The following is a 25,285-nucleotide window of genomic DNA, read 5'->3' on the forward strand; positions in this document are numbered from 1 at the left end:
GGCCCCTCCTTGTGCTTCAGCATTAATGCATCTCTTCTTAGATACACAGAGGTCACTTGTCTCCTCAGAAGGGGCATAAAGGGTCTTCTGTTCAATTTTATGTTTGCATTTAAGATTTATATACGTTGATGAGTTGGTGCCATTATTCCAGAACGTATTCACATGTTTATTGTGGGTGAAAGAAGTTTAGAAATTTTTGGTGAAATACCTGTAGCGTTTAATATCTAGGTATTTTGTGATTACTTTAAAACTGTATTTTAAATATGTATTTCCTTTTTTCTGTTCTGAAGTAGTGATTTCCACTAATTTGTCTTCTAGCTCACTGATCTGTTCTTCTGCTTCAGTTAGTCTATTCTTGGTTCCTTCTAGTGTATTGTTCATTTCAATGATTTTATTCTTCAACTTTGGGTATTCTTCATATTTTTCAATTCTTTGCTAAGAAATGCTCTGGGCATCTATACTCCTCTTGAGTTCTCTGAATATCTTGGCTATCATTACTTTAAACTCTTTCTTAGGTAAATTACCTATCTCCTCATCACTTATTTCTTCTTCTGGGATTTTATCTTGTGCTTTGTCCTGGGAGATGTTCCTTTGCCGCCTCATATTTTCTGTCTTTCTATGTGTTTGTAGATTCCTTCCACAGGCTTTGGGATTATTGTTTTCTTATTTCTAGTATCTGCCTCTGGTGGATGAGGCTGGACTAGAGGCTTATGCAGGTTTCCTGGCAGGAGGAACCAGTGCCTGCCCACTGCCCGGTGAGGCTTGGTCCTGGACCTCTGGTTGGTGGGGCTGTGTCTAGAGGCCTTTGTGGCTTAGGAAGTCTGCCGATGGGTGCGGCTGTGTTGTTTGGCCTGAGGCTTCCCTGCAGGCTGTTGGGTGGGGCTAGGTCTTGTTGCTAATGATCTAATCAAGATGTCAGCCTCCAGGAAAGCTCATGTAGATTAACACTCCCGGAATGTCTGCCACCAGCTTTTATGTCCCCTGAGTGAGCCACAGCTGTCCCCCATGTCCCTAGGAGACCCTCCAAATCCAGCAGGCAGGTCTGGCCCAGGTTCCTATGAAATCACTGCCTCTGAGTCTCCGTTTCCCCCAGTCCCGTGGGGCTCCTGGACCCAAGCCCCCCTGGCCTTCAAAGCCACATGTCCTGGGCTCTCCTTCTCTTCCCAGTACCAGGACCCAAGCTGGGGAGCCTGACATGGGGCTTAGAGCTCTCACTCCTGTGGGAGGGTCTCTGCGACTTAACAAATCTTCAGCTTGTGGGTTGCCCACCCTGGGGGTATGGGGCCCAATTATATTGTAAGCACACCCCTCCTACCGTTGTACTGTGGTTCCCTCTTTATGTTTCCAGTTGCAGAAGATCTTTTTTGCTATGTTCCAGTCTTTTTTCGATGGTTGTATAGCATTCAGTTGTTGTTTCGTTGTAGTTGCGAAGAGAGGCAAGCTCATGGTCCTACCACTCTGCCATCTTGACTGGAACCCTATATTTCCTTTTCATAGGGTTTTACAGTGTCATCACAATAGGTGCCTTTTGTTGAGTGCTTTGTATGTGCCAGATATCTTACCAGGCATTTGGCTCATTTATCTTCACAACAGGTCATTAGAGTATTACAATTTTAATTTTGCAGATGAGAAAACTGAAGCCTAAAATGTTTTGTACTTGCTCAAGGTCCACAGCTAACAAATGCCTCAACTTGGATTTTCCGTTGTCTAACTTCAGTGCTTCCCAGGCATTTTTCCTTAATCATAAGGGTTGGGAGTGACCTTTGCCTGAGTAACTAGCCTTGTACCCTCATACCGCTGGGGGTTATTCAACAGGGTGCCTTTCAGAACTGCCCCTATTGAGCTGCAATAACTGGAAATTCCCTGTACTGTGGATTGGTCAAAGAGGAGGAAAGTTGTGGCCGGAGTTTTCACTCCATTAAGTGCCTCAGCAGGGTGGAGGTGCTTCTCCAGGTGCATGTGTCGGGGCAGCATGGAGCTCTGGGGCTACAGAGTATAGACTGCTTGAAGCCCCCATGCTTCAGAGGCCTTTGGTGATGCTCCCACTTCTCCCAAGCTTCCAGCCCATGTCGTATTAGTCATGCTATTTGAGATGGTTTGGTGGGCCGTGGGCTTAGGTGCCCTGACACATGTCACTGCCGAGGGCAGACATGGGTGCCAGGGCTGTAAGGGCAGGGATTCCCCAGGGGAGGAGTTTGCAGCTGTCCTAGAGCCTGCGCTGAGGGGCTCCAGTGGATATACTGGGTGCATCTGAAGGTGTCCCTGGTAATCTAGACCGCCTGCTGTTTTTCTCAGGACTTGGGAGGGATTGGTTATGTTTGAGAGTCACCCAGGACCTAGAGGATGTGGTTGAGAAGGAATCTACTTTCTTAGCCCTTCGGCCATGAGGGAAGCAGAGTCCATCAGAGCCACAGTCCTTACAAATATGGAGAAGTTGAAGCTGCCCTGGTGTCTCCTGTCCCATATACACAGACTAGGTGGCAGTGGCGTGGACAGTTGGCCATAGAGACGTGGGGTTTGGTATGTAGAAATAAGACCTGCTGGTGGGACCAGCTGGGAAGGCTTTATTGTTTCTCTCCAGCAAAGAGGACTTACAAGGGAGATGAAATGTGATTGCCAGGGATTATTTGTGAGGAAGTAGCCCAACCGACTTGATTCTTAATGCTCAAGTGGGCTCTAATCCTTGTTTCCTTTTCGGTATTGGATTAGAAAAATGTAGGGCAGGATTAGAATTGGCTGACAACAATACCCACTGCAAATACAGGCCCCGAGAATTTCAGAACAGGAATCACTGGGCAGCAAACGCTGAACCCACAGCAGTGCTTCCAGTCGTCAGGACTTCTGACACTTGTTTTCATTTTCCGATTATATCTCTGCCTTCCCCTATCAAAAGGTGAGTGGAATTTAAAATCAGTGATCTTTTTTTTTTTTTTTAACATTTTTTATTGATTTATAATCATTTTACAATGTTGTGTCAAATTCCAGTGTTCAGCACAATTTTTCAGTTATTCATGGACATATACACACTCATTGTCACATTTTTTTCTCTGTGAGTTATCATAACATTTTGTGTATATTTCCCTGTGCTATACAGTGTAGTCTATTCTACAATTTTGAAATCCCAGTCTATCTCAGTGATCTTTTTTTAAGTGAGTTTAAATTAATTTTGTGTGGCAGCCAAAAAAAAAAAAAAAAAAAGTTCATCCTCAGTAATACAAAAAAGATAGTGAAATATGCCATTTTCTGCAGTCATGTTAGCAAACAAACCTCAAGGTATTATTTAACAGTTAGTATGTTATTTTGGAGAGCCATACAGAGTACTGATGGGGGTATAAAATGTGCTTTTGGAAAATAATTCAGCAGAATTTATCAAGAGCCCTGCACATTTATACTTTTGCCCTATTCATTTCACACCCAGAAAGCACTCCTAACAGAATAATTTGTGCAAAGAGAGGCCCTGGGAACAAAGATGTTCACTGACACATTACTTTCAGCGCATTTTTCCTGTTATAATAACTAATACATTGTTAATGCAGAAAGCTCAGAAAAACATAGGAAGGCACAAATTGGAACTTAAAAGATTAATCAGACTCTTAAAGCACAGAAATAGCATTTTGTTATAAAATTTTCTAATTTTTCCTATGCGTATATCCTTTAAAGAATAGTTGCAGTGTGCCTTTTCCCCTGAGCCGCATAGTTTGAGCATTTTCTCCCTCTCTTGTACTCACCTGTGGAAACTCTAACCCTAGTTGAAACCAACTCTTCTTTCCCTCCTGGCTTACCCCTGGACAATGGAACGTTATTGGTTTAAAAAAAAAATCACACAATTGAGCTGCCTGGTCTTACTTTAAATTTATGGTCACGAACCTCAAATTAGCCCTTCATCCTGTTGAGAAATGCTGAAACATCTCTGTAGGAAATCCACTTTCCCAGTCTTTGGGAAGATATGTGATATCATCTTTCTTCAAACCTTCCATAAATAACACCACTCTTCCCACTCTGAGCCAGTGACCTCGTGTCCAGCAAGGAAGGCCCTCACCTCTGCCCAGTCTCTTCAAGCCCACCAGTCGTCTCCTGTCTCCTGTCTCTTCCCCACCGGATGCAACATGATGCCTGCCTCCTTGTCCCCGGTCAGATTCCTCCTGTGTCTCAGATCATCCCAGCCCCTTCCTCCTCCTCAGGGACCGCAGTCTTTTATCCATCCGCCTCCTACGTCATCAGTCTCCTGTCTTTTGGTTTATTACCAATACCATTAAAAAATACCCTAATTTCTCACATCTTAAAAAAAAAAGTTCCTTGATTTCACATTCTCTGTCTACCCTGTCTAGCTTTCATACTTTTTTTCTGCTACCTTTTATAGCAAAACCTCTTGAAGATTTGTCTAGTCTGTCTTCTCTTCCTCAGCACTCGTTTTAAACTGGCTTCATCCTTACTGTTTCACGGGAATGTTTGCCAAGGTCAATAGAAGTCATGTTTCCATCCCATCTTACTGATCTTACAAGCATTAAGGATTTTCTCCAACCTTACCTCTTACCTCTGTGTGGTTATAATGCCCAAATTTTTACCTGTAGCTTCAGAGCAGTCTTTCAAGCTCCCCCTACCCAGACCATATCTCCCCTCGGATGTCTCTTAGCCGTCTCAATCTTTAACCAAAAAGGATTCTTGGTATTCTCCTACAAATCAGTTCTCCTCCCTGTAATCTTTCCTGTCTCTACATCAATTTCTTTATTTAAGCCAAGCACCTAGAAGTCATTTATGTTTCGTTCCTTTACTTTCCCCCCACACCCAATTCAGCACCTAGCCCTGTTGCTTTTGCCTCCAAATAGATGCCACATTCACCCACTTCTCACCACCTCCACTGCCACCAGGCGTGGCTGGGCCTCCTGACTCTACTCCCTGCTTCAGTTCCTGCCCCGCTCCAGTCTTGTCTGTCCAGCACATCAGATGACATCCCCACCCTCGGTGGCTTTTCAGTGCCTTTCGAATAAAACATACTCCTGTGATCTGGCCTCCAACCTCAGCCTCTGCCGTCTTCAGTTCCAAGAAGCGGTCAAACTCCTTTTCCTTTGTGGCTTTCCCTCTTCCTCAGAGAGGCCTTGCCTGATCCCCTCTTAAAGGTAGCTCTCCACACCTGGTTTTTTGTTTTCTGCCTCAGCGAAGGTTGTTTATTTACCTCCAAGCCCTTGTGTGGGGCCTGACCGCCCTTTGTGTTTTGTCTGCTTCCTTCCCTGGAGCGTCAGCTCAGAAGGAGCAGCACCACTGCCCTTCATCCCTGGTGCTGGGTCCAGGGAATGACAGAGGGGACGAGTGAGTAGGTATTTTCCGTTATCATTATTTCAAGTGGGTACATAGTATCTGTTGCACAAATGTAACCTGATAGGCTTAACCTCTGCCTTATTATTGGATACATTTGTTCCCAGTTGTTCGCACACTGAAACATGGGCAGTAATCTAAAAGGTTACTGGGAAAACTGTTGACTAAATGAGGAACTATTATGCAGGCATTTAAAATCCTGAGAAGCATTTTTATTAACATGGGGAAATGAGTTTTTGTTGTTTGCTTTTTAGGGGAGGTAATGGGGTTTGAACCCAAGACCCCTCGTGCATGTTGAGCATGTGGCCTACCACTGAGCTATTTCCCTCCCCGCTAGAAACGAGTTTTCTTGATGAAAAACACAGAATACAAAATTATATATACAGCATGATCTTAACTGTAAAAGTTCATGGGAAAAACGAGTTGGAAATAAGCAAAAATGTTAATTATGTGTTTCAGGATGGCAAGATTACAAATGATTTTTTTATTCTTTGGAAGTATACAAGTGATAATACATGGTATTTTCTTCTTTATATTTTTCTGTGTTTTCCAAGTTTACTGCAATGATTGTGTTTTTTTTTCTTAATAATCAGATAAAAAGTTCTTAAAAATATTAAAACACTTTTATGACACATCAGATTACTGGGGAGTCAAAAGCAGAGTTGAGGACAATTGTGCTCCAGAGAATGACCTAAACGTTTGAAGCACACTTGCTAATAACAGCTCTTAGCCTTCAGGTCCTTCCAGGCCTGTGGATGATCTGGGTTTAGAAAGAGCAGCAAGAATGCTGTTTCCTGTGAATCCCCTGCAGCCGGGTAGACTTGTGTGTGGTGTGGCATTATAGAAGCTGTGGCTTACAAAAAAATGTTGATTTGGGGGTGCAAGCATCCCACAGATGTGCTCAGGGTTGGAAAGATATCGCAGCTGTTCTTCACATCTGTTTTTGGAGCTTGAGGGGGGCTCATGTGGCCTGGGGTATTCTCATAGCATTTTACTCACTTATTTTAAGGCAGTGGTTCTCAAATCCCAGATCCTTTTGGGAATTTGAGGTCGAAAATGTCTTCATAATGAGGCTAAGATGTTATCTGCATTTTCACTCTTATTCTGTCACAAACGCACAGTGGAGTTTTCCATATGCTGTGGTCTACACCAGATTGCAGAAGCAGCTAGGAGAACCCAGCTGCCTGCTATGAAGCCAGACATTAAGGAGAGTTGCAAAAATGTAGAACAACGCCAGTATTCTCACTAACATTTGTTTTATTGTGGAAAATATAAGTAGCGTTTTAATGAAATGCAAGTAGGATGCCGAAGAATGGGTTTATTATTATTTTTAATGAATTAATACATATTTTTTAAATTTCTCAATTTTACTGTAATACAGTAAATGTCAATAGATATTTACCTACATACACAAACACTCTCTGAGGTCCTCAATTTTTAAGAATATAAAGGAGTCCTGAGACCAAAAATCTGAGAACCATTGAATTAAGGAAACAAAAAGAGAATTGTCTTTATGGTGGATTGACTTTGGCTCAGTAGACAGATTGGTTGAATTGCATGACTCAGGAGAACAAAGCCTAGACAGGGCAAGTGGCCTAGCCTAACAGGCAGGGGTTGGAAGTCCTTGGGATTAAATTAAAAAAAATTTTTTTTCCTCCCTCCTTCCTTCCTTTTCCTTCCCTTCTGTAGAGATCATGCATGATGTGATAAAGAAAGTAAAGAAGAAGGGAGAGTGGAAGGTAAGTTGACGAGCACAATTAATGACCTTAAAGGTGAGTTCATGGGGACGGGGTGACTCGGGTAGCGCTGGGGAGAGCTGCTAGGCGTGGAATGAGAAACTTTGGTGTGTTTAGGAGGGTACAAAGAGCTTCTGATCTGCTATGCCACCTGTTTTATTTTTTAAACTAACCTTGAGGAAGCTGCCTCATGAAATGAAAACTGATTGGACCTTGTAACTGCAGCAGAAAGCTTGCGGACCCACATTTTTCTCTCTCCTGTTGCCCGGGTTTACATCATTGAAGAAGGAGAGAAGTAGCCTTGTTTTAGCTTCCTCTCTCCACTTGTGGTCCATAGGAAACATCGGTAACTCAGTACTCTGCATTTCTGGGCTCTTTGTGAAGTCTGATGCAGTCAGTGGGGGAGAAGGTCATAGCAGATGCCGGACAGGCTGTGAGCTGTGCCCTTTGCTTCCAGGTGCTGGTGGTGGACCAGCTGAGCATGAGGATGCTCTCCTCCTGCTGCAAGATGACGGACATCATGACGGAGGGGATAACAAGTGAGCGCGGCCTCCCTTCTGCCCTCCGGCAGCACTCAGCCTTCCCTGGGGTGTTCTTTCTCCTCCCTAGTCGTTGTTATCCCACTTGACTTTAGATCTTCCAACAACCTGGGTGGTAGTACTGTAAGTTCCTGAGAGAGACCCCAGGCTTTCTTGTTCATCGCTGAACCCCCGGCACCTAATCCAGTGTTAGATGCCCATTAAATATCTGGGAAAGGATGCCAAGAGGAAGGCTAAATCAACGGGGGGGGGGGGGGGGGGGGAGGCAGGCAGGCCACCCAAAAGGAAAAATGGGAAAAAGACCTAAATAGGCACTTAACAAAGAAAGAAATCCAAATGGCCAATAAATAACATGAAAAATTGCACATCCTTATTAGTGGTCAGGGAATGCAATTAAAACCAGAGTGAGATACTACTATGCACTCAGATTGGAGTATTTAAACCATGATAATGCCAAGTGACAGTGAGGATATAGAAAAATGGGAACTCTGAGTGTCAGTTGGTTCAGCTACCTTCCAAAACACTTGGTGGTGTCTAGGAGAGTTGAGGGTATACTTGTCCTGTAAGCCAGCAAGTCCACAGTTAGATGTGTGTCCTAGACAGCTCAGGCATGCATGTCCAGGATGCACATGCAGGGATGCTCTCAGAGCATTGCTCATGGTAGCCCTACAGTGGGAATTACCAAAACGTCCATCAGGAGTAGAATGCTAAATGAATTGTGGTACAGTCACACAGCAGAATATTATATAGCAAAGAAAAGGAACAAAGTCCAACTACTTGCTCATTCTGAAGTGTGAATGAATATAATAAACATAGTGTTGGATAAGAAAAGCAAGATATGAAAGAGTACTTATCAGTCTGCTTTAATTTATGTAATGTTCAAAAACAGGCAGAGCTAAGATATAATGTTTTGAAATGCAGGGACAAGTGAGTCTTAAACAACCATAAAGAGAAGTGATTACGGTTCTTGTGCTGATGGTAGTTCTCTTTGGAGGGAAGAGAGGGAATGGTGATGAGGGAGGGGAATGAGGGTGGGCGAGAGCACTTCTGCGGTGCTGATGGGTTCTATTTCCTGATAGGGTGCTGCTTATGCAGACATTTGCTTTATAATTATTTGTATGTTTATGTTTTATTCAGTCTTTGGAATATGTGTTATAATTTCACAATAATAGGTTTTTAAAATAAGTTAAATCACCTGCCGAAGGTCACTAGCCAGTGTCACACCTGAGACTAGGACACAGACCTCCTGGCTCCTGTCCTAAGCTCTTTTTCACATTTGTGTGCAGTTCAAACCTAACTTAGGGGCCCCTATCAAGAGGGATCATGTATTTTGACCTGTGAAACAGCATTGCTTGAAAAGCAGTCTATTTTGAGATAGTATTTCAAACAAGGAAGTTAACCTTTGTTTTTCCTCCTAAAAAATGTTGGGAGGAACATATCTATTGCAATGCAGCTCCCAATTTTTCCCCTGGAGATGACTTTATATGGTATGTGGCCCACAGACTACTGCTGGTGTTTGTCAAAATTACTGCTTTACCACAATTACAGGAGGAAGAGTAGGGAGGGTTGAGATTTTCATAAAGCTAAATGAATTTAATTTGAAAGTTTGTCCTGTATTCTAAGATTATATTTTTTCTATTATTTGGTGTTAAAATGTTTTAAAATTGTGAAAGTATGGTGATAATATAATGTGGATTTTCTTGTTGATTAAATTCTATGTGAACTATATATAAACAGGTAAAATAATTTGGGGGGTACAATCACACCTTGGATGCGATTCCTTCATTTTTAAAAAACACATTTCCAAATCTAGTTTGTCTCTTACCAGAAACTGGAAAGGGAGTACGTAATTTTTGGTGTAACTATTGGTCCTTCAGTGATCCAAGACCGGACTTGCCCCTGATTTGAGCTCACAAAGTTACTTTCCTCATTGAATTTTTTAAACTTTTTTCCCCTCTATCACAAGTGTAACCGGGGGAAAAGCCAAATGCAGCTAATAAGCATCTAACAAAGCAGCAGCGTGATCCTGCCCTCCCTTCTCCTCCTCCCACATCCCCGAGGGTCCATCACCCCAGAGGCAGCTGTTCTGCTTGTCCTTCTGGTTACTTTTTTGATATTTCTAAATAAGTGCTTAGACGATTATCTCTCGATTATCTCTCGATTCGCGGATATTAGATGTTCTCTATTGACTTCCTGTGGTAGATAAGGGTTCAGCTCTCCCCTCCTGCACACAGTCTCTTCCCCATCCTAGAAGTTTTTTTTTAATGTCCTTACTTGGCAAAATTTGAAATTAGGAAGCCTGTGTTGCCCCCCTGAAAAAATTATTGGCCTATGAAATTAAAAAATCTGCAACCACTGGTAAAGTAGGTGGTTGATATTAATTTGGTATTAATTATTGATATTAATTTGAACATTATTCAGGATGAAAAGTCATTATAAATGTTACAAGGCATATTTCTAAAGTGATGCTTTTACTTGCTTACATCACCTGCACGGGAAGAACGGCACCGCATGATTGTCCTGCTCTCTCCAGTGCCAGAGGACAGTGCTGTGTGGTGATGCGTCCTAGGCTTTATCAGGTGACAAGTGAGGTGATGATTTTCCCAGAGGGCTTCTTTCCAGACGAAGCGGCTGATGTCCTGCAAAAGAAACAAGCAAACCAAACAACCTGCGGTTTGCTTTAACAAAATCTGATGCTTAGTCTTTGAACTATTGAGAGGAACACTCTAATACAGAGGATATATCTTCATGTGATGTGCAGAGGACAATAATAAAAACCATCCAATTGTTGAAAAACAAACCCAATGTGGAAATTCTAAAGGAATTGGGATTATATCAGACAGATGAGAAAAAGACTGAAAGAAAAGGCAATCGAGTGTTCTTGATAGAATGAGGTAGCATTTCCCATTTTCAGTCAGGGCAGATCAAGGAATTAAACTGAAATGAGAGGTGGGAAGTATTTAGGTGATAAGATTTCAGGTTTTCTACCGTGTTGAGCATCCTGAGACAGTGGAATGTGGCAGCTCTAGGGACTAGGGATGGGGAGAATGAGTCTTTTTTCTCCCCCACCGTAGATTTTTGTTGTGCCAGTCTGAAGGTGGCCTCGCCCTGTGGCTTCTAGTTTCATGATCTCCAGTTGTGCTTTTTGATTCACTGTGGGCTGCTGTTCTGTTGTCTAGTTGTGGAAGACATCAACAAACGCAGAGAGCCGCTGCCCAGCCTGGAGGCCGTGTATCTCATCACTCCTTCTGAGAAGGTAAACCCTCCCCAGAAAGAGCTCTGGCCGAGGTTACATGTGCTGGCTTGGGGTCTGTGTGGCACAGCGTCTGACCTTTCTAGGCTAAGCACGCATTTAACACACTGCTCTGCTTAAGCATGCACCCCACAAATGGGGAAGTGGTGGGTGAAGAGGGCATTACGCTGTCTGCAGTACGGCCACTGCCCGGAAAGCCAGACCAGCTTCCCCGTTTCCCCCCGGCACCCCATCTCTAGTAGAGGTCATTTTATCTAGTGATCCACCTGGAGAGCTTGGGCATTTATGCTTTCAGATTTATTTCATCAATATCCAGTTAGTATTCAAATTTACCTGTCTTATCATTTTGGGGGGTTGGTTCAAATCAGCATCCAAACAAAGCCCTCCTCATTGCTTTTGATTGCTGGTTGTCTTAAGTCTCTTAATCTATGCAGGTTCCCCCGTTTTCATGTTTTCTTTTCACTTTTGGGAACTGGCTTATGTGTGAGTTTCTGCAGATACAACTTAAGTTGCCAGAACTTCATCGCCATGAATCTCCTGGCAGGTTTCTGACCAGTTTCCATTTTTGTGGGTCTCTTCTTAGGAACCCAAGTTTTGGTGACTCCAAAGAACCAGTGCTGTCATTCTGGAATGAGCTGGGTGGCTTTTGTTCATCCAAACTCTGAGATAATCCTAATGTTAAGTCCTCAGAACTCAGTTATGGCCAAACACACAGCAGAAATGCCTTACTGTTGTGCATGAAGCTTGAAGCCTGCATGGATTTGATGCCATTCAGATTTAGGTTCCATTTGCTTCCAGAATTGGATTCAGTTTCCTATTTTTCCCCTCTCCACAGTCTGTCCACTCTCTCATCAGTGACTTTAAGGACCCACCGACCGCCAAGTACCGGGCTGCACATGTTTTCTTCACTGACTGTGAGTACGGCTGTCAGCTGCGCCCCGACCTTCCCAGTTAGCCCTCCTGCACAGCCAGACTGACCCACAACCAAGCCAAGTCAACAGGGAAGAAATGGGTTGTTCCCATGTTTGTCATGATCTTTTATTTTCTCTTCAGAAGACAAATTGCGTAAGAGATAAAAATAAACGCACACAAATACAAACCTACTAGGTCAGGCAGTCCTTCCTGATGAAAAATAACTCCTCTTCTCAGGGCCAGTGTGTTTAATGCTGAGAATAATTTTCCCATGCTAGCTTAGCGTTTCACTGTACAGACCTCCAGATACCACTATAAACTGCAGTGAGTTTCCACCCATTTTTCAACTACAAAGATACTCTGGTGATATTTGTATCAGATAGAACTATATCATTGTCCTAGAATCTGTTTTCTTACTTTGTGGACGTTTTGTGCATGGAGCCTAGTGCAGAAGCATTTTGGTCGATCTTTGTAATATTAAGCAGAGAGAGATGAGTAGGGCTGGAGAGCTAACAGTTCACCCGGTGTTCTCTCTGGGGAAAGCCCCACAGAACTCACCACGGAGAAATGGGGAAAGGTTCTTGCAGAGAATAACTTTACGCTCTTTGAAGATGGGTGGCAAAGAAAGCAGGTAGACAGCATTAGTAAGAAGAAACCAGTAACACATTTCTAGGGACCTGAAGCTATTTGTTGGTTCAGGAGAGTCATGAGAAATCGTGGTTCTCCCACCAAGTGGGTCTTCTGTGCAGCTGAGTTCCTTAGAGGGCCTGGGGAAATGTCTGCATCACATTTCCCAAGGATTTTATTTTTCTTTACTTACTTTATTTTTCATAAGTATCTCAGATGTGTGGTGTTTGTTTATTTTGCAGGCCTTTTCCTTATCTCCTTTCAATTGCTCCTGGCTCTTTTTCTTCCTCTCCTTAATATCAGAAAATAGTTTTTATTAGCTTCCATTATCTCAGTCTTTCCTGCCATTTGTTCCTTTGTTATACATTGAGAGCCTCGTAGATGGTTTTATATTCCTTTTATACCCTAGAGATAGTAAGTTTCAGGATGGAATGAACTTTCTATTTGCCTTTAAAAAATCCTAATAAAATACAGAATTCACCAGACATGTGTGACTGTTGAAATGAGCCAGCAAATGGACAGGAAAACCTACTGTCTTTTTCATTCTCGCAGCTTGTCCAGACGCCCTGTTTAACGAGCTGGTAAAATCTCGAGCAGCCAAAGTCATCAAAACTCTGACGGAAATCAACATTGCATTCCTCCCATATGAATCCCAGGTGAGGCTGCCTGAGGGGGCATAGAAAATCTGCATCCTGGTTATTCTATCAGGCCCAGTCTGAGCAGGAGGGGTGGGGTGTCATAAAGAGAGTTGGGGAGGGAGTTGCTGAGTGCTGGGTTGTGAGTGGATGTTTATGTAATGGAAACAGTGTTCCTCAGGAGTCGACCCAGGATGCCCTCATCTTACTCTCTGGTTCCTTCTGACTTTTTCCAGCCACTGTGCCCTCTTGCTGTTCATTTCACCTCACTCACAGTGTTCACTCCTATTGGCTGCGTCCTTGAATAACCAGAAAGTAGCCAATCCAGAAAGAGCATGGCAGGAGGGGAGGGGAAGGGATCAGACAACACCCATCTGCTGCAAAGGAGACTGTTTTTATGTAGAGATAACCTCAGCTTGTCATGTGCTGAAGGAACAGATGGTAGCCTTCGTCATGATGAGCTGTTAACGCTTCACGTGCCAAAACCTCTCCCCTTGGGAAAAAAAACAAAGTCAGTAAACCAGTAAAAGTGAGGCTGATCATGAGAGAATATACAAAATTTGTACCTTAGAATTTTAAGATTGTTAAAATGCCTCTTTCTAGCAAAGAAACAAAAATAACACAACTTTCATGCATTTTGTAGGGGTAAGAGATGCCTGTGGCATGTGGGTCCTTACACATCGGCTTCTAGTGCTGGACAGTGACCAGTTCTTAGGGAAGAAGAGATGGAAAAAATAAAGTGTGAATATTTTAAAAAGACAGCCTCTTTCCCTTCTCCCTTGGCCTAAAGCCTATTCCCAGCTCGAGGGCAGGGATTTTTTTTCCTCTGTGTGAGCCTGTCACCACCTGGATTGAACAAAATCCAACTTTAGCATATCCAACCGTATTATATTTCTTATATTTTTGAAAAGTAATAAACTTAAAAGAAAAAACAAACCCTCAGGTTTGCCAGATCAGGGTAGTTTACATAAGTGAGAGTCTAAGAGAGTACTGATAGCTGGCAGGCTAAGTAGTTTAAGAGGAAATTTTAAACTTCTAGAACCCTCAAAGAAAAAAAAGAAGAAGGAAGAAAAATACCTGCAACATACTACTGAGGATAGGAAATTATTAAATCCATAAAAAGCTGCTTTATCTACCACAGTCACAGCACAGTTTCTAGCTTGTCCCTTATTTACTTGAACTTATAAGGGCCAGTGACACAGACACAGGCACATGCCTGCCTCAGGGCCTTGGCACAGCCATCTCTCCTCAGGGAGTCCCCTGCTGGAGAGAAACCTTGCACCTCCTTCATACCCTTGCTCAAATGTCCCCTCCTCAAGGGGGCCTGCTGTCCTCCCTGCCCAGCCTGCAGGCATTCTGTCCCTGCTTATTTATTATGTTCTCAGACTCTTGCCAGTTTCTCACATACCATAGAACTGATTTTTCATTATATGTATTGTTCATTGTCTGCCTTCTCCTATAAGATTGCACACTCCTTGAGGACAGTAACAGTTTGGTCACTAACGGTCACCAAGTGTTGAGCACAGTGCTTGGCACCCAGCAGATGCCCAGCCACATTTGTGGAATGAATGAAAAGCATTCTGTAGCCTCTACCGAGGTTGGAGAAGACTCTGATCGGTCACCATTCTGGATGCAAACAGGCCTGTATCTATATTTATATATATTTTCCCCCTTCTCAGGTGTATTCCTTGGATTCTGCTGACTCTTTCCAAAGCTTTTACAGTCCCCACAAGGCTCAGATGAAGAATCCTATCCTGGAGCGCCTGGCGGAGCAGATTGCGACCCTGTGTGCCACCCTGAAGGAGTACCCAGCCGTGCGGTACCGGGGGTAAGGCAGGGCACCAGCTTGCCTTCGGCGGCCCCCCGGGGGGCTGCGGAGCAGGGAGCTTCCTCTGGCCCTACAGTGCCTCTGGCAGTTGTCTCCAGAAGATCAAGATTTGAGCCTCCACATTTATAATTATTTTCCAGTGTTTTTGTTACTTTCTAAATTTTATTATGAAATACACTAATACATACAGAAAAGGGCATGAAATACATATATTCAAGTATTGAATATCCAGGTGTGAACCACCATATATCTGCAGCCCAGGTTTCCTACAGTTTTTCATCTCTTTGTCACCTTTAAAAACAAATACCATCTTGCAAAGGATGTTTCAGAGTAAGATAAAATAGAGAAAATTCTCCGAAGGACGGAGTCCCCAGATTTTATGAAGTCATTCACTTTATATAAAAGTCACTTGCCTGCCGTGTGCTAAGTGCTAGGCAGCGGGACTTAACCTGAGGACACAGCCCCTGCCCTTTGAAGCCCCTGCTCCAGGCAGGTAGGTAAGGTGTGTACCAACAGACGTGAGCATGAGCTGTGCACACCTACAGTACAGGCCTGCGACACCGGTGCCTTAGGATGGTACAGGCCACAGGCCTGGGCGCCTGGAGCAGGGAGAGGGCCCTTTGAGTTGAGAGGAGCAAGGACAGCTTCAGACTGGAGGTGACATCTGAGTTAGATCCTGGAGGACGGGTTTGGATCTCAGTAGCCCGATGAGGAGCAGAGGGCGTTTTGTGTGGACACTGGGCTGAGCAGAAGCGTAAAGGTAGGAAAACAAAGGGCGAGTTTGAGGAGCCTTGGGAGTCTTGTACTGTGTACGTGCAGGCAGTGGGGCAACATGAAGCCATTTCTGGAAGCCTCGGATGACAGATGTGGGATCCTGCCCTTCCGTGGTTCTCCCTGGACAGCCTTTGGGGGATTTGCACAGGGGAGTGAAGGCAGTGCTGTGGGGGTGTGAAGACGTGGGTGTGAGCGAGAGTCACAGTCCCACAAGGAGAAGCCAGAGGCGGTGGGGTCCCTGCGGGAGGAGCTGAGGACCTGAGCTGAAAGTGCCAGGCATCCTCACCGCCTGCTGGTCCGCGGGAATGTGCACCGCAGAGCAGCGCCTCCTCCCTGCCCTCCTTAGGGTGCTCCTGACAGACAGAAGCCCACCTCCTGGCAGAGCAGTGGGGGTTTGCGGTTCACTCGTTGAGGGGCTGGGGCTGGGAGCAGCGCTGCAAGGAACTAGACAGTCATTTCTGTTCCAGGCACTGAGCTAAGTGTTTTCTTTGTCCTTTCTGACTGCACATGTAATATGAGTATATTCTCATTGTGGAAGAGCAGTGCAGATGAAGCTCGAGTCCCCCTTGACCCTTCCGTGCTGGCCTGCCTTCCTCCCTGAGGGCAGACAGTGCCGCTGACTGGGGCACCAGCCGCTCACCCTCTGCCGCTCTCCTTTGTCAGGGAATACAAGGATAATGCTTTGCTGGCTCAGCTAATCCAGGACAAGCTCGACGCCTACAAAGCCGATGACCCGACAATGGGGGAGGTGAGTCCTGACCTAGCCCACGTGTTTCTCGCCGAGTGACCACGGTGTTCGTGTGGCAGCCCGGGCACGGCTCGGTTTGGTTGCTCACAGAGCGTCCGTGAGCACCCCGTTCCCATGCAGTGAGCTCCCGGGAAACACTCAAGCCCTCGGGCAGGCAATACAGATTCTGCTCAGTGCATCCCAGTGACCAGCTTGTTCCTGTTGGCTGGAACTTTCCCAGTATTAGCACTGGAAGTCCTGCGTCCATCCCTCAGATGGTACAGTATCAAAACCAGAAGATTGACATTGGTACATTCTCCAGACCTTATTCAGATTTCACTAGTTTGTACACATGCTCGTGTGTGTATGTACAAGTCTGTGCAGTTTTATCACAAGTGTAGATTCACGTAACCATCACTGCAGTCAAGACACAGAACTGTTACATCACTATCTTTATTTAAGAACTGACATCCCCAGATTCTGGGAACCCCCTCAGTCCCAGGCCGGCTGGATGGTGGGTCACCCTATGTATAGCTGAACCTAGGTGGCGCTCCCCTTCATAGGCTCTCTTTGGACCTCAGCCACAGTTCTGGATCTGCTTCAGAGGACCCTCGTTATGAAATAGACACATGGCGTGTATCAGTGTCCCTGCCCAGCAGTAAATGGACTTAGTGCTGTCTGAGTCAGAATTCACTTCCTGTGGCCACCTGTTACAGGAGCGGTAGCAGTGCTAGTCGGGGAAGCTGGAGTCGTGTGGGGTGGCTCCTGAAAGCACTCCCTGTGTCCTTCCTTCCAGGGCCCAGACAAGGCTCGCTCCCAGCTCCTGATCCTGGACCGTGGTTTCGACCCCAGTTCCCCCGTGCTTCATGAATTGACTTTTCAGGCGATGAGTTACGACCTGCTGCCTATTGAAAATGATGTATACAAGTAAGCACACGGACCCGGGGTGACTGCAGCTTTGCAAGTGAGCCGAACACACCTCCTAGGAAGGGCAGGTGCATTGATACAGTCTTGCTAAGCCTGCAGTCTCTTCTGTGAGGTCCCAAGTTCCCAGTTGTACCACCAGCCAGAAACTCCCGCCCCTTTTTGGGGAGAACAGGAACTTTAGATCTTTAGTTTGTAGCCTGCTTGGGTGTGTTAGTATGTTGACTTTTGTGTGTGACAGCTTATCTTATTCAGAATTGAAACTTCTTAACTATAGATCATGAAATATGTTGATAAAATATACCAACAGGTGTTACTTACTGAATTTCATTTGCAGTTTTCTTCATTATAAACAACATTTTTCTTGGTAGCAATCATCAGAAACTCAGTCTCTAAAACTTACTTTTCTTTTTATGGGAACAGACTATACTGTTGTCATGTTATTTGTTTTATAATATTAATCATAAAGATAGTGGTTTCAAAATGAAGGTCCCCAAAATATGACTGAATCTCAGCTTTCCCCCTTTTGGTACTTCTAATACTTGCTTTCCTTTAGACATTCATGATTTCACATGTGAAAATTTGCTGAGGGTTGGTTGCAGGCAGCTGCGGAGTGCTATTTAGGTCCCACACATTTGAGATGGTATCCTGGTCCTTTCCCAGCAAAGAGCAAGTGCGGTCTCTGCCTTTCCCTTACAAGTCCCTCTGAACCCAGGTTCACGCCTGAACCAGGTGGCTCCGGTGGAGCGCCTATCAGCTGAGCCTGGAGATTTTAAAACAGGACTTCAAGCCAGTTTGACACTGATTAGACCTTTGGGTATCTCCCTGCCCAAGAAATTGTTAGCCTTGTTAGAGGCAGCAGACCTGACTCAGACAGTGATGCATCAGATCATTTGGATGAACATCCATCTGTTATAACACAGGGGGATGGATGAATTTTGTGGGACATCTCCCCTCTAGGTACGAGACAAGCGGCATCGGGGAGGCGCGAGTGAAGGAAGTGCTCCTGGACGAGGATGACGACCTCTGGATAGCGCTGCGCCACAAGCACATCGCGGAGGTGTCCCAGTAAGAGCCCCCAGGCCTCAGCCAGCCCCGCCCCTGCTCCAGGGCTCACCCCTCTGACCCAGGCGATCACAGTCGATGGTGCCCATTCTCAGGGCAACTTGAGCAGAGCTCACCAGTGGAGGAATTCGTGCTTCAGCTTGGCCACATGCTAACCAGTGATGATGAGTGCCTTCTGTTATCTGAGCTCAGGCTACGCCGACTTCACGAAGTTAGAAAACCCATTCTGTGTTAGAATTGCTTTTAGAATTTTTAGAAAGCATTTGTAGCTCTCTCAGCAAAATGCTCTATAAACACTAAACACTTAAAGCCAGTTTGTTTCATTGAAAGATCCAGACTCCACTACACACAATTTGAGTTTCTTTTATGTAGCTGGTGTGTCCCCTTCCTCCCTGTTGTCATACCTAAAATTTCTGGGCAAGAGTTGATGTGCTGATCCATGTACTGAACCAGTACCTTGCTCTGAAAATGTTTCAAAATGTTTCTAACACTGGAAGTTTTTAATAAGACCTTTAAACTGGAGACAAGCCTGCTTTTGCAGAAGGACACATTCTGCTACATTGAGTTGGTGATAGCCTCAGGAAGTTCAAAAGGAAGAGAGAAGAAACTACAGCCTGGTCAGTTCTGTTGTTTAGAAAACCGATCTCCAAACTCTTTGGATCACTCAGCTTTAGAAAAATGTTAATTCCCATTTCCAGTATATAAGTTTATTTATGCATTAACCGTATGCTTTATTGTACCAATATGTTTATTTCACAGCATATACAAAAAGATAAATTTGAAAAAGATAAGTAGCTGTTCTAGTATTTTCTTCTCTGTTCTCAAATCACCTTGTACATCCCACTAGGGAGACCCCTGATCTAGAACATTAGGAAAATGATGTATCGCTGTCTCTCCTCTTAGAAAACCACTTTAAATGTGTACCTTCCGGAGCAGGAAAAGTCACCACGTGTTCCTAAAGGAAGGAGTATTACTCCTGTAGCGCCCATACAGAGGCACTTGGTGCCGCCTTGAAGCTTAGCTGCCTCCTCTCTTCCAGGGAAGTCACTCGTTCTCTGAAAGACTTTTCTTCTAGCAAGAGAATGAATACTGGAGAGAAGGTAAGCCTGTCCTCACGCTCCAGTGCCCTGTAGGTTAACCCTTGCTTTCTCTCCAGGGGACAGGGAGGATGCCTCCTCAGCACAGGACTGGTGAAAGGGGGCGGGGGGACAGGCCTCTTTTCATCCGATAATTGTTTTGCTTTATTTTTGTATTCCAGATTGAGATCTGGAGGCCCCCCCCCCCTTTTTTTTTTGATATTTGTAGAGAGCTGCTTTTTGTTACCCTGAGGAGTAATATTTACTGTTTTGGATCATGATACACTTTAAGCCAGGAGAACTTGTGGAACCTTTTTTGGCTCGTGGTAGAATTAGGATCCCCTTACTTACCTGGGCTTCTCCTTATCCTGATGTTTATCGGAGGGTTTACTCCTCTTAGTCAAGGGAAATACAGGTCTGATTGTGTCACTCCCTTGCTTAAAACCTGGTGGTGACTTCCTCATCCCAGCAGAACCAAACCCCACCATGGACACGCCTTGCAGCGCCCAGGTCATCAGGCCCCATGGACTCTAGTCTCATCTCTGCCTCCTTCCTCCTTGCACCCTTGCTCAAGCCATGCCTGAATTCCTTGCCTGGCCCTTGCCTTGTGAGGTCCCTGTCCCTTGGCTCAGGCATCGTTTTCTCTGGGAAACCAGGGAGGTGCCTCTGCTCTGTGCACCCACGCTGGTGATTCCTCCAAGAGTGCTGAGCCACTCGGTTGTAATGGCTCCCCCGCTCGATGTCAGCTCCATGAAGGCAGAGATTCTTTTTTGTTGTTTTCGTCCTTGTGTCTCCAGCACCTAAAAGTGCCTGGTATGTAGTAGTCATTCAATCAATTTTTGTCAGCTACGTGAGTGGGATTAGGTGGGTCACCCAATTAGAAAGTAAACAGACCCCTCCACTTGTCAGGGTGCAGATTCAAGCCTTTTCTCCCCTTCTGCCTACTTTCTACCGATCTACACACCTACAGCCTTTCTGCCGGGGTGAAATGTGGACCTGATGCCAAGACCACTTGAGCTGAGTGTGCAGAAAAGCGGTATATAGAGGAAAGATTGTTCTTCCCTGGCAAGAATTGTGCTCTCAATAACTTTCTAGTCCAGCAAATAAAATACAACTTTGCTAGACTTCAGAGTTCAGTTCCCCACCTATGATACAGTCATGGTATTTAAGTCAGTAATTTTTGGGGGCCAGAGACCTGAAAATCTAAACACATGTGGTCTTGTGTTTAACAGATGCATTTCAGGGGTTATAGAGTGTGCACTCAGGATGTCCAGTGCTGGCTGTTATCCTGTCCTGTGCCCCACCCACCTTAGCTCAGGGCCACTGGGTGAGACCATATGCTTTCCTTTCCCTATAGACTACCATGCGGGACCTGTCCCAAATGCTGAAGAAAATGCCCCAGTACCAGAAAGAGCTCAGCAAGGTATGACGATCCAAAGTGATCAATTCGAACTGTGAGTATAAACAACTGCAAAAAGACTCCTCAAAGCCCCACTGTGCTGGTCACTGAAATCCACAAATTTTTAGTCATCTCCAGTTTTTATTAGAAAAAAATGAATGGTTGGGAAGACAGCTTATTTCCTATGACTTTCTTTTCTCCTCTTCCTCTCTTTTCCTCTGTATCCTTCCAATTCCTCACCCCATGGGCCTCACCCCAGGGCTGCTTGAGTGTCCTCACGACATGGCAGCTGGCTTCCCCAGAGTGAGCGGCCCTAGAGAGGGAGCTCGGGGAAGTCACAGTGATCTGGGAGTCACACGTCACTTCCTCCACACTATTCCTTAGAAGCGAGTCACCCAATCCAGCCCGCGCTAAGGAGAGAGGGTTGAGCTCCACCTCCTGGGGGGACGAGTATCAAAGAATTTGTGAACGTGTGTGAAACCATCCTACCACCCTCTCCCCGACACACACCACTCTCTCCGTGGTCGGGTATGTGAACCTGATTGGACGCATGTTTCATCTCCTTTATGAGGCTGGAGACGCCTTGGTGCCTAGCAGTAGTCAGTGCCCAGTAGATTCTGCGTGAGTCAGCGGGCGATCCCTTGACCACACACCCTCTGCTTCGTCCTAGTATTCGACCCACCTGCACCTGGCCGAAGACTGCATGAAGCATTACCAAGGCACTGTGGATAAACTGTGCCGCGTGGAACAGGTAGGGCCATTTCCTTCTCTTTCTGCCGGGCCCATTTCTTTGCCTAGCTGAATTATAACTTCTGACCTTGACCATCCTGCAGAATCATAGGAAATAGAAATGAGAAAGTCTGCTAGATGGTGTTGCCTCAGCCCTCTGGAGCCAGTTCCACAGTCAATGGTAGGGACTAGATTAGTCTGGAGTGCTGTGCCGTTTGGGTTTTGCATGTCTGACTTGCCAGAGGCTCCCTGGGTTGGCAGAAAAGAGGTATGGAGCACCGAGCCCTCCCTTAATGGGGCTGGCTGAATTTTACCTCTTGAATACCTTTTCCTCCTGCCACAGCCACTCCAGCTCAGAGACCTAGAGGCTGAAAGGGGACAGTGCAGCCCAGGGTCAGCAGTGCGCCCACTGCCTCCCAAGTCACAGTTAGGATTGGAGCTCTGTCCCTGTCACTGATCTGTGTGTGTGCTTGCATCTCTCTGCTTTATGTTCCTTGTCTGCGAAGGGACGTAACAACGCTGCCACATTTTCCAGGAGTGTTGTGTGGCGTCACTAATCCTGGCACTCCGGTCCTCGTGCGTGATAACATTACTCAGCTGCAGTCGGCTTTTAAGGGAAGAGAGGGCACTTGACAATTCTGAAACCTCAGTGGGAGGTCCCTTTTCACAGAAAAAAACAACTCGAGTTCTCAGCGTGTGGCTAAGACTTAAATCTCCTGGTCTGACGTGACAGGCTCAGCTTAGGTTTGTGAGATCAGCCCTGATTCATGGGCTGTCTTCTGCGGGGAAGTAACCCTGCTGAAATCCATCCATTTCACAGGTGATCTTCATGAACACAAGGTGTCTTCTCCAGAAGACCTTGACTGCCCAGGAAATAGGTTATCCCAAGATCAGTACAAGTGCAGTTGGGATTAGTCCTTGGAAGTTTAATTTTTTCAGAAGTTCTCAGTGATTGTTGAACTAGTTACATCAACTTTGAGGGAGTATGAGAGTCAGGTCCTGCTGAACAAATGTCTCTTGAGGCTGCACTGAGGGGTGAAAGGGCCTCGGAGAGGGGCACTGCCTTCCTCTGACCCAGGCTGGGAAGAGACCTGAACTTGAGATCATACTTGTTAGCCAGGGGCTCCTGGGATCTTGGGAGAAAAGGGGGAACCTTATGGCAACCTCAGTAAGAGCTACAGAGAAAGTTGCAGCTGCTGGTCTCAGAACAAGAGCAAGTTTGCTGACACTGATGTGCTGCTTCCTCAGGCCTGTCAATAATGGATCCGCCTCTCGCCTGAGCCATGAAGGGGGCGGGGGTGCCGTAGACCATGCCCGCTTCACTCTTTCCCCTTCAGTCCCCTTGTCGGCCCCTCCTCTCCCCTCATCTCTCGCAGTGGGATTTGCAGGTTTGGAAGCCCATGTTTTTCTTCTCCTCTCCCTAAAAGTGACTGAAAGATTAAAAGCAGAGGTTAAAAACCTAGAGTAATTAAACTCAGCAAGCACAGCCTCCAGTGCCTGGGGAGCAAAGCAGAGAGTCCAGCCCGGCAGAGGCACCTTAAAGTGCCAAAGCTTTCCACGTGTGAGAAGCACATCCCTGTGAGCCCCGATCCCTCTGCAGGGCTTTGTACCCTTGAGGACCTACTGGGATTGAGGCTGTTTGCGAAGAATTGGCACAGACGTATCAGCACTCACCTGGAGGGAACAGCTTATCTTTAAATAAGATGGCAAATCAATGTGGTATCTGTTTTTGGAAAGTGAATCTTGGGACTTGGCTCAGTTCTCACGGATGCTGTAGGCACCAGTGCTGATTACAGTGCATCATGAGAGCACAGGTTCCTGTTTTGGACCTTCCCCAGCCAAGCTCCAATTCCTAGGCATTTATGATCAACCAGTTTTCTAATAGTTACCATCTACCCAGACTGTCACCAGAAAAGGGGCCAACGTGATGTGTTTTGTGCAGGACCTGGCCATGGGCACGGATGCTGAGGGGGAGAAGATCAAGGACCCCATGAGAGCCATCGTCCCCATTCTGCTGGACGCCAACGTCAGCACTTACGACAAAATCCGCATCATCCTTCTCTACATCTTTTTGAAGAACGGTAGGAATGGTGGAATGCAGAGGACGGGATAGGCCCTTTGGAGGGGAAATGAGGCAGCTGAGAGAGAGAACAAAGTGGAAAACAGTGTAGAAGACAAGGCAAAGGATGTTTAGTAAGAAGATCCTTCACTTCAGGGAAAATGTGATGTAGGCAGATCAGTCCCAAGTAGAGGCTGAGAATCTCCCAGTGAGTCTAGAGTTAATTGAAGGTTCACAGTATTTCAAAGAGGATGGGGTGGGGACGGCAGGGAGAGCCTTTACAGCCAGTTTATCAGCAGATCTGCCAGAAGCTTTTAACTTGCCTCACATTTGCAAACTGTGCCTTTAAATCACTGATTTTTACCCACATATAGTTGCCCATAAGTGTCCACTATGAAAAAGATAGGAAAAGGGACTCTCTTGTCCAAGTTAACTGTGATGGGCCAGGGGTGGCGGGGACTGCTGAGAAGCAGGGGACAGATGGAAACACAGACTGTGAAGGGCAGTTGCTGACGGTCATAGCCCAGGATGGAGTGGCTGGAGTAGAACTGGGGTTCTGAGCTTGTCTGGTCTCACAGTCAAGTTGATGCGATGAGCAGGTTAGCTCCCACCAGTCCCGAGGAGAAGGGGCACGGGCCCCACACACCCTTGGCTCTGCTTCTGAGTGTGTGACGTGCAGTGGTGGGCACAGTGACTGGGGGTCTGTCCTTTCAGGCATCACCGAGGAGAACCTGAACAAGCTGATCCAGCACGCCCAGATCCCACCAGAGGACAGCGAGATCATCACCAACATGGCGCACCTCGGGGTGCCCATCGTCACAGACGTGAGGGCCAGCCTGGGGGCGGGTGGGGCAGGAGGGAAGCAGCGGGTTTCCTCTCTTCTCCCCTAACGTACTTAAGGCAGCTTGTGATATACTCAGCATCGAGAAGGAGAAAACAGACCCAGTCAGAGGAATGTAGGCATAGAGGCAGAAATAAAATCAAGGTGTAGCACCAGGAACCCAGACAGGCACACCAAGCAGCCACACACGCTCATTAAGCTGAGCCGTGTCTGTGAACCAGCCTAGAACGGGAGTCACGCCCACTTCACCCTGCGGGTCTGGGGTTGGTCCGGCCCTGCCGTGGGACACGCAGACTCAGCACCTTCCTTGAGGGTGAGAGTGTGACAGTGTCAGGCTGTCCTGCCACCTCTGAGTCTGCTGCGCTGGCAATGACTCAGGACCCAGTCGGGGCAGGTTGTGTGGGGGGCCCACAGCAGTGAGCTCTGGAAGAGGCCGGGGCGGGGGTCTAGGACTCTCCTGAGCCCTCCGCTAGGAACCTCGCTGGTGGAAACCCCACTTCCTGCGGGGAGTTGGTTCACACCTCAGTGCTAATACAGCAGAGTTGTAGGGGCCCTCCTTCTGGAAGCCTAGAGTTAAAAGCTCTGTTCCAGAGACCTGTGACTGGGGGTCGTTTGGTGTTTTCAGACCCTTGTTCACAAAGGGACCAAACGAGAATGGAGATGATTCATTCAGTGCATCCTGTGCAGTTGAAGCAAAAGCAAAGTATAAGTCATGCCAAAGCAGTATTTTTTACTATAGTTGACAGCAAACTATTTTTTAACTGCCTGTTTAAAAAAAAAAAAAAAAGGCATATGTTTGCCATTTTTCATGGCTTTAAAGAACTAAGTTTGCTCCAGATTCTTGGGCT

General features: G+C 46.0%; 1 protein-coding gene across 3 annotated transcripts in view; it reads left to right on the forward strand.

Moving 5' to 3' along the window:
• Window positions 1–25,285, forward strand: part of STXBP1 (syntaxin binding protein 1) — a 62,265-nt gene that overhangs the window by 22,849 nt on the left and 14,131 nt on the right. For all 3 annotated transcript variants that reach the window (XM_031450503.2, XM_031450504.2, XM_064490538.1), the window contains exons 2-15: window positions 7,003–7,052; window positions 7,507–7,588; window positions 10,768–10,844; window positions 11,677–11,755; window positions 12,933–13,036; window positions 14,695–14,843; window positions 16,281–16,365; window positions 17,141–17,271; window positions 18,229–18,336; window positions 19,373–19,433; window positions 20,767–20,832; window positions 21,479–21,559; window positions 23,480–23,618; window positions 24,311–24,420. In XM_031450503.2, the coding sequence (XP_031306363.1) occupies window positions 7,003–7,052; window positions 7,507–7,588; window positions 10,768–10,844; window positions 11,677–11,755; window positions 12,933–13,036; window positions 14,695–14,843; window positions 16,281–16,365; window positions 17,141–17,271; window positions 18,229–18,336; window positions 19,373–19,433; window positions 20,767–20,832; window positions 21,479–21,559; window positions 23,480–23,618; window positions 24,311–24,420 (1,322 nt within the window). The remainder of the gene's footprint in view (window positions 1–7,002; window positions 7,053–7,506; window positions 7,589–10,767; window positions 10,845–11,676; window positions 11,756–12,932; window positions 13,037–14,694; window positions 14,844–16,280; window positions 16,366–17,140; window positions 17,272–18,228; window positions 18,337–19,372; window positions 19,434–20,766; window positions 20,833–21,478; window positions 21,560–23,479; window positions 23,619–24,310; window positions 24,421–25,285) is intronic.

Source organism: Camelus dromedarius, chromosome 10 (genome assembly GCF_036321535.1).
Source record: "Camelus dromedarius isolate mCamDro1 chromosome 10, mCamDro1.pat, whole genome shotgun sequence".
Taxonomy (NCBI): Eukaryota; Metazoa; Chordata; class Mammalia; order Artiodactyla; family Camelidae; genus Camelus; species Camelus dromedarius.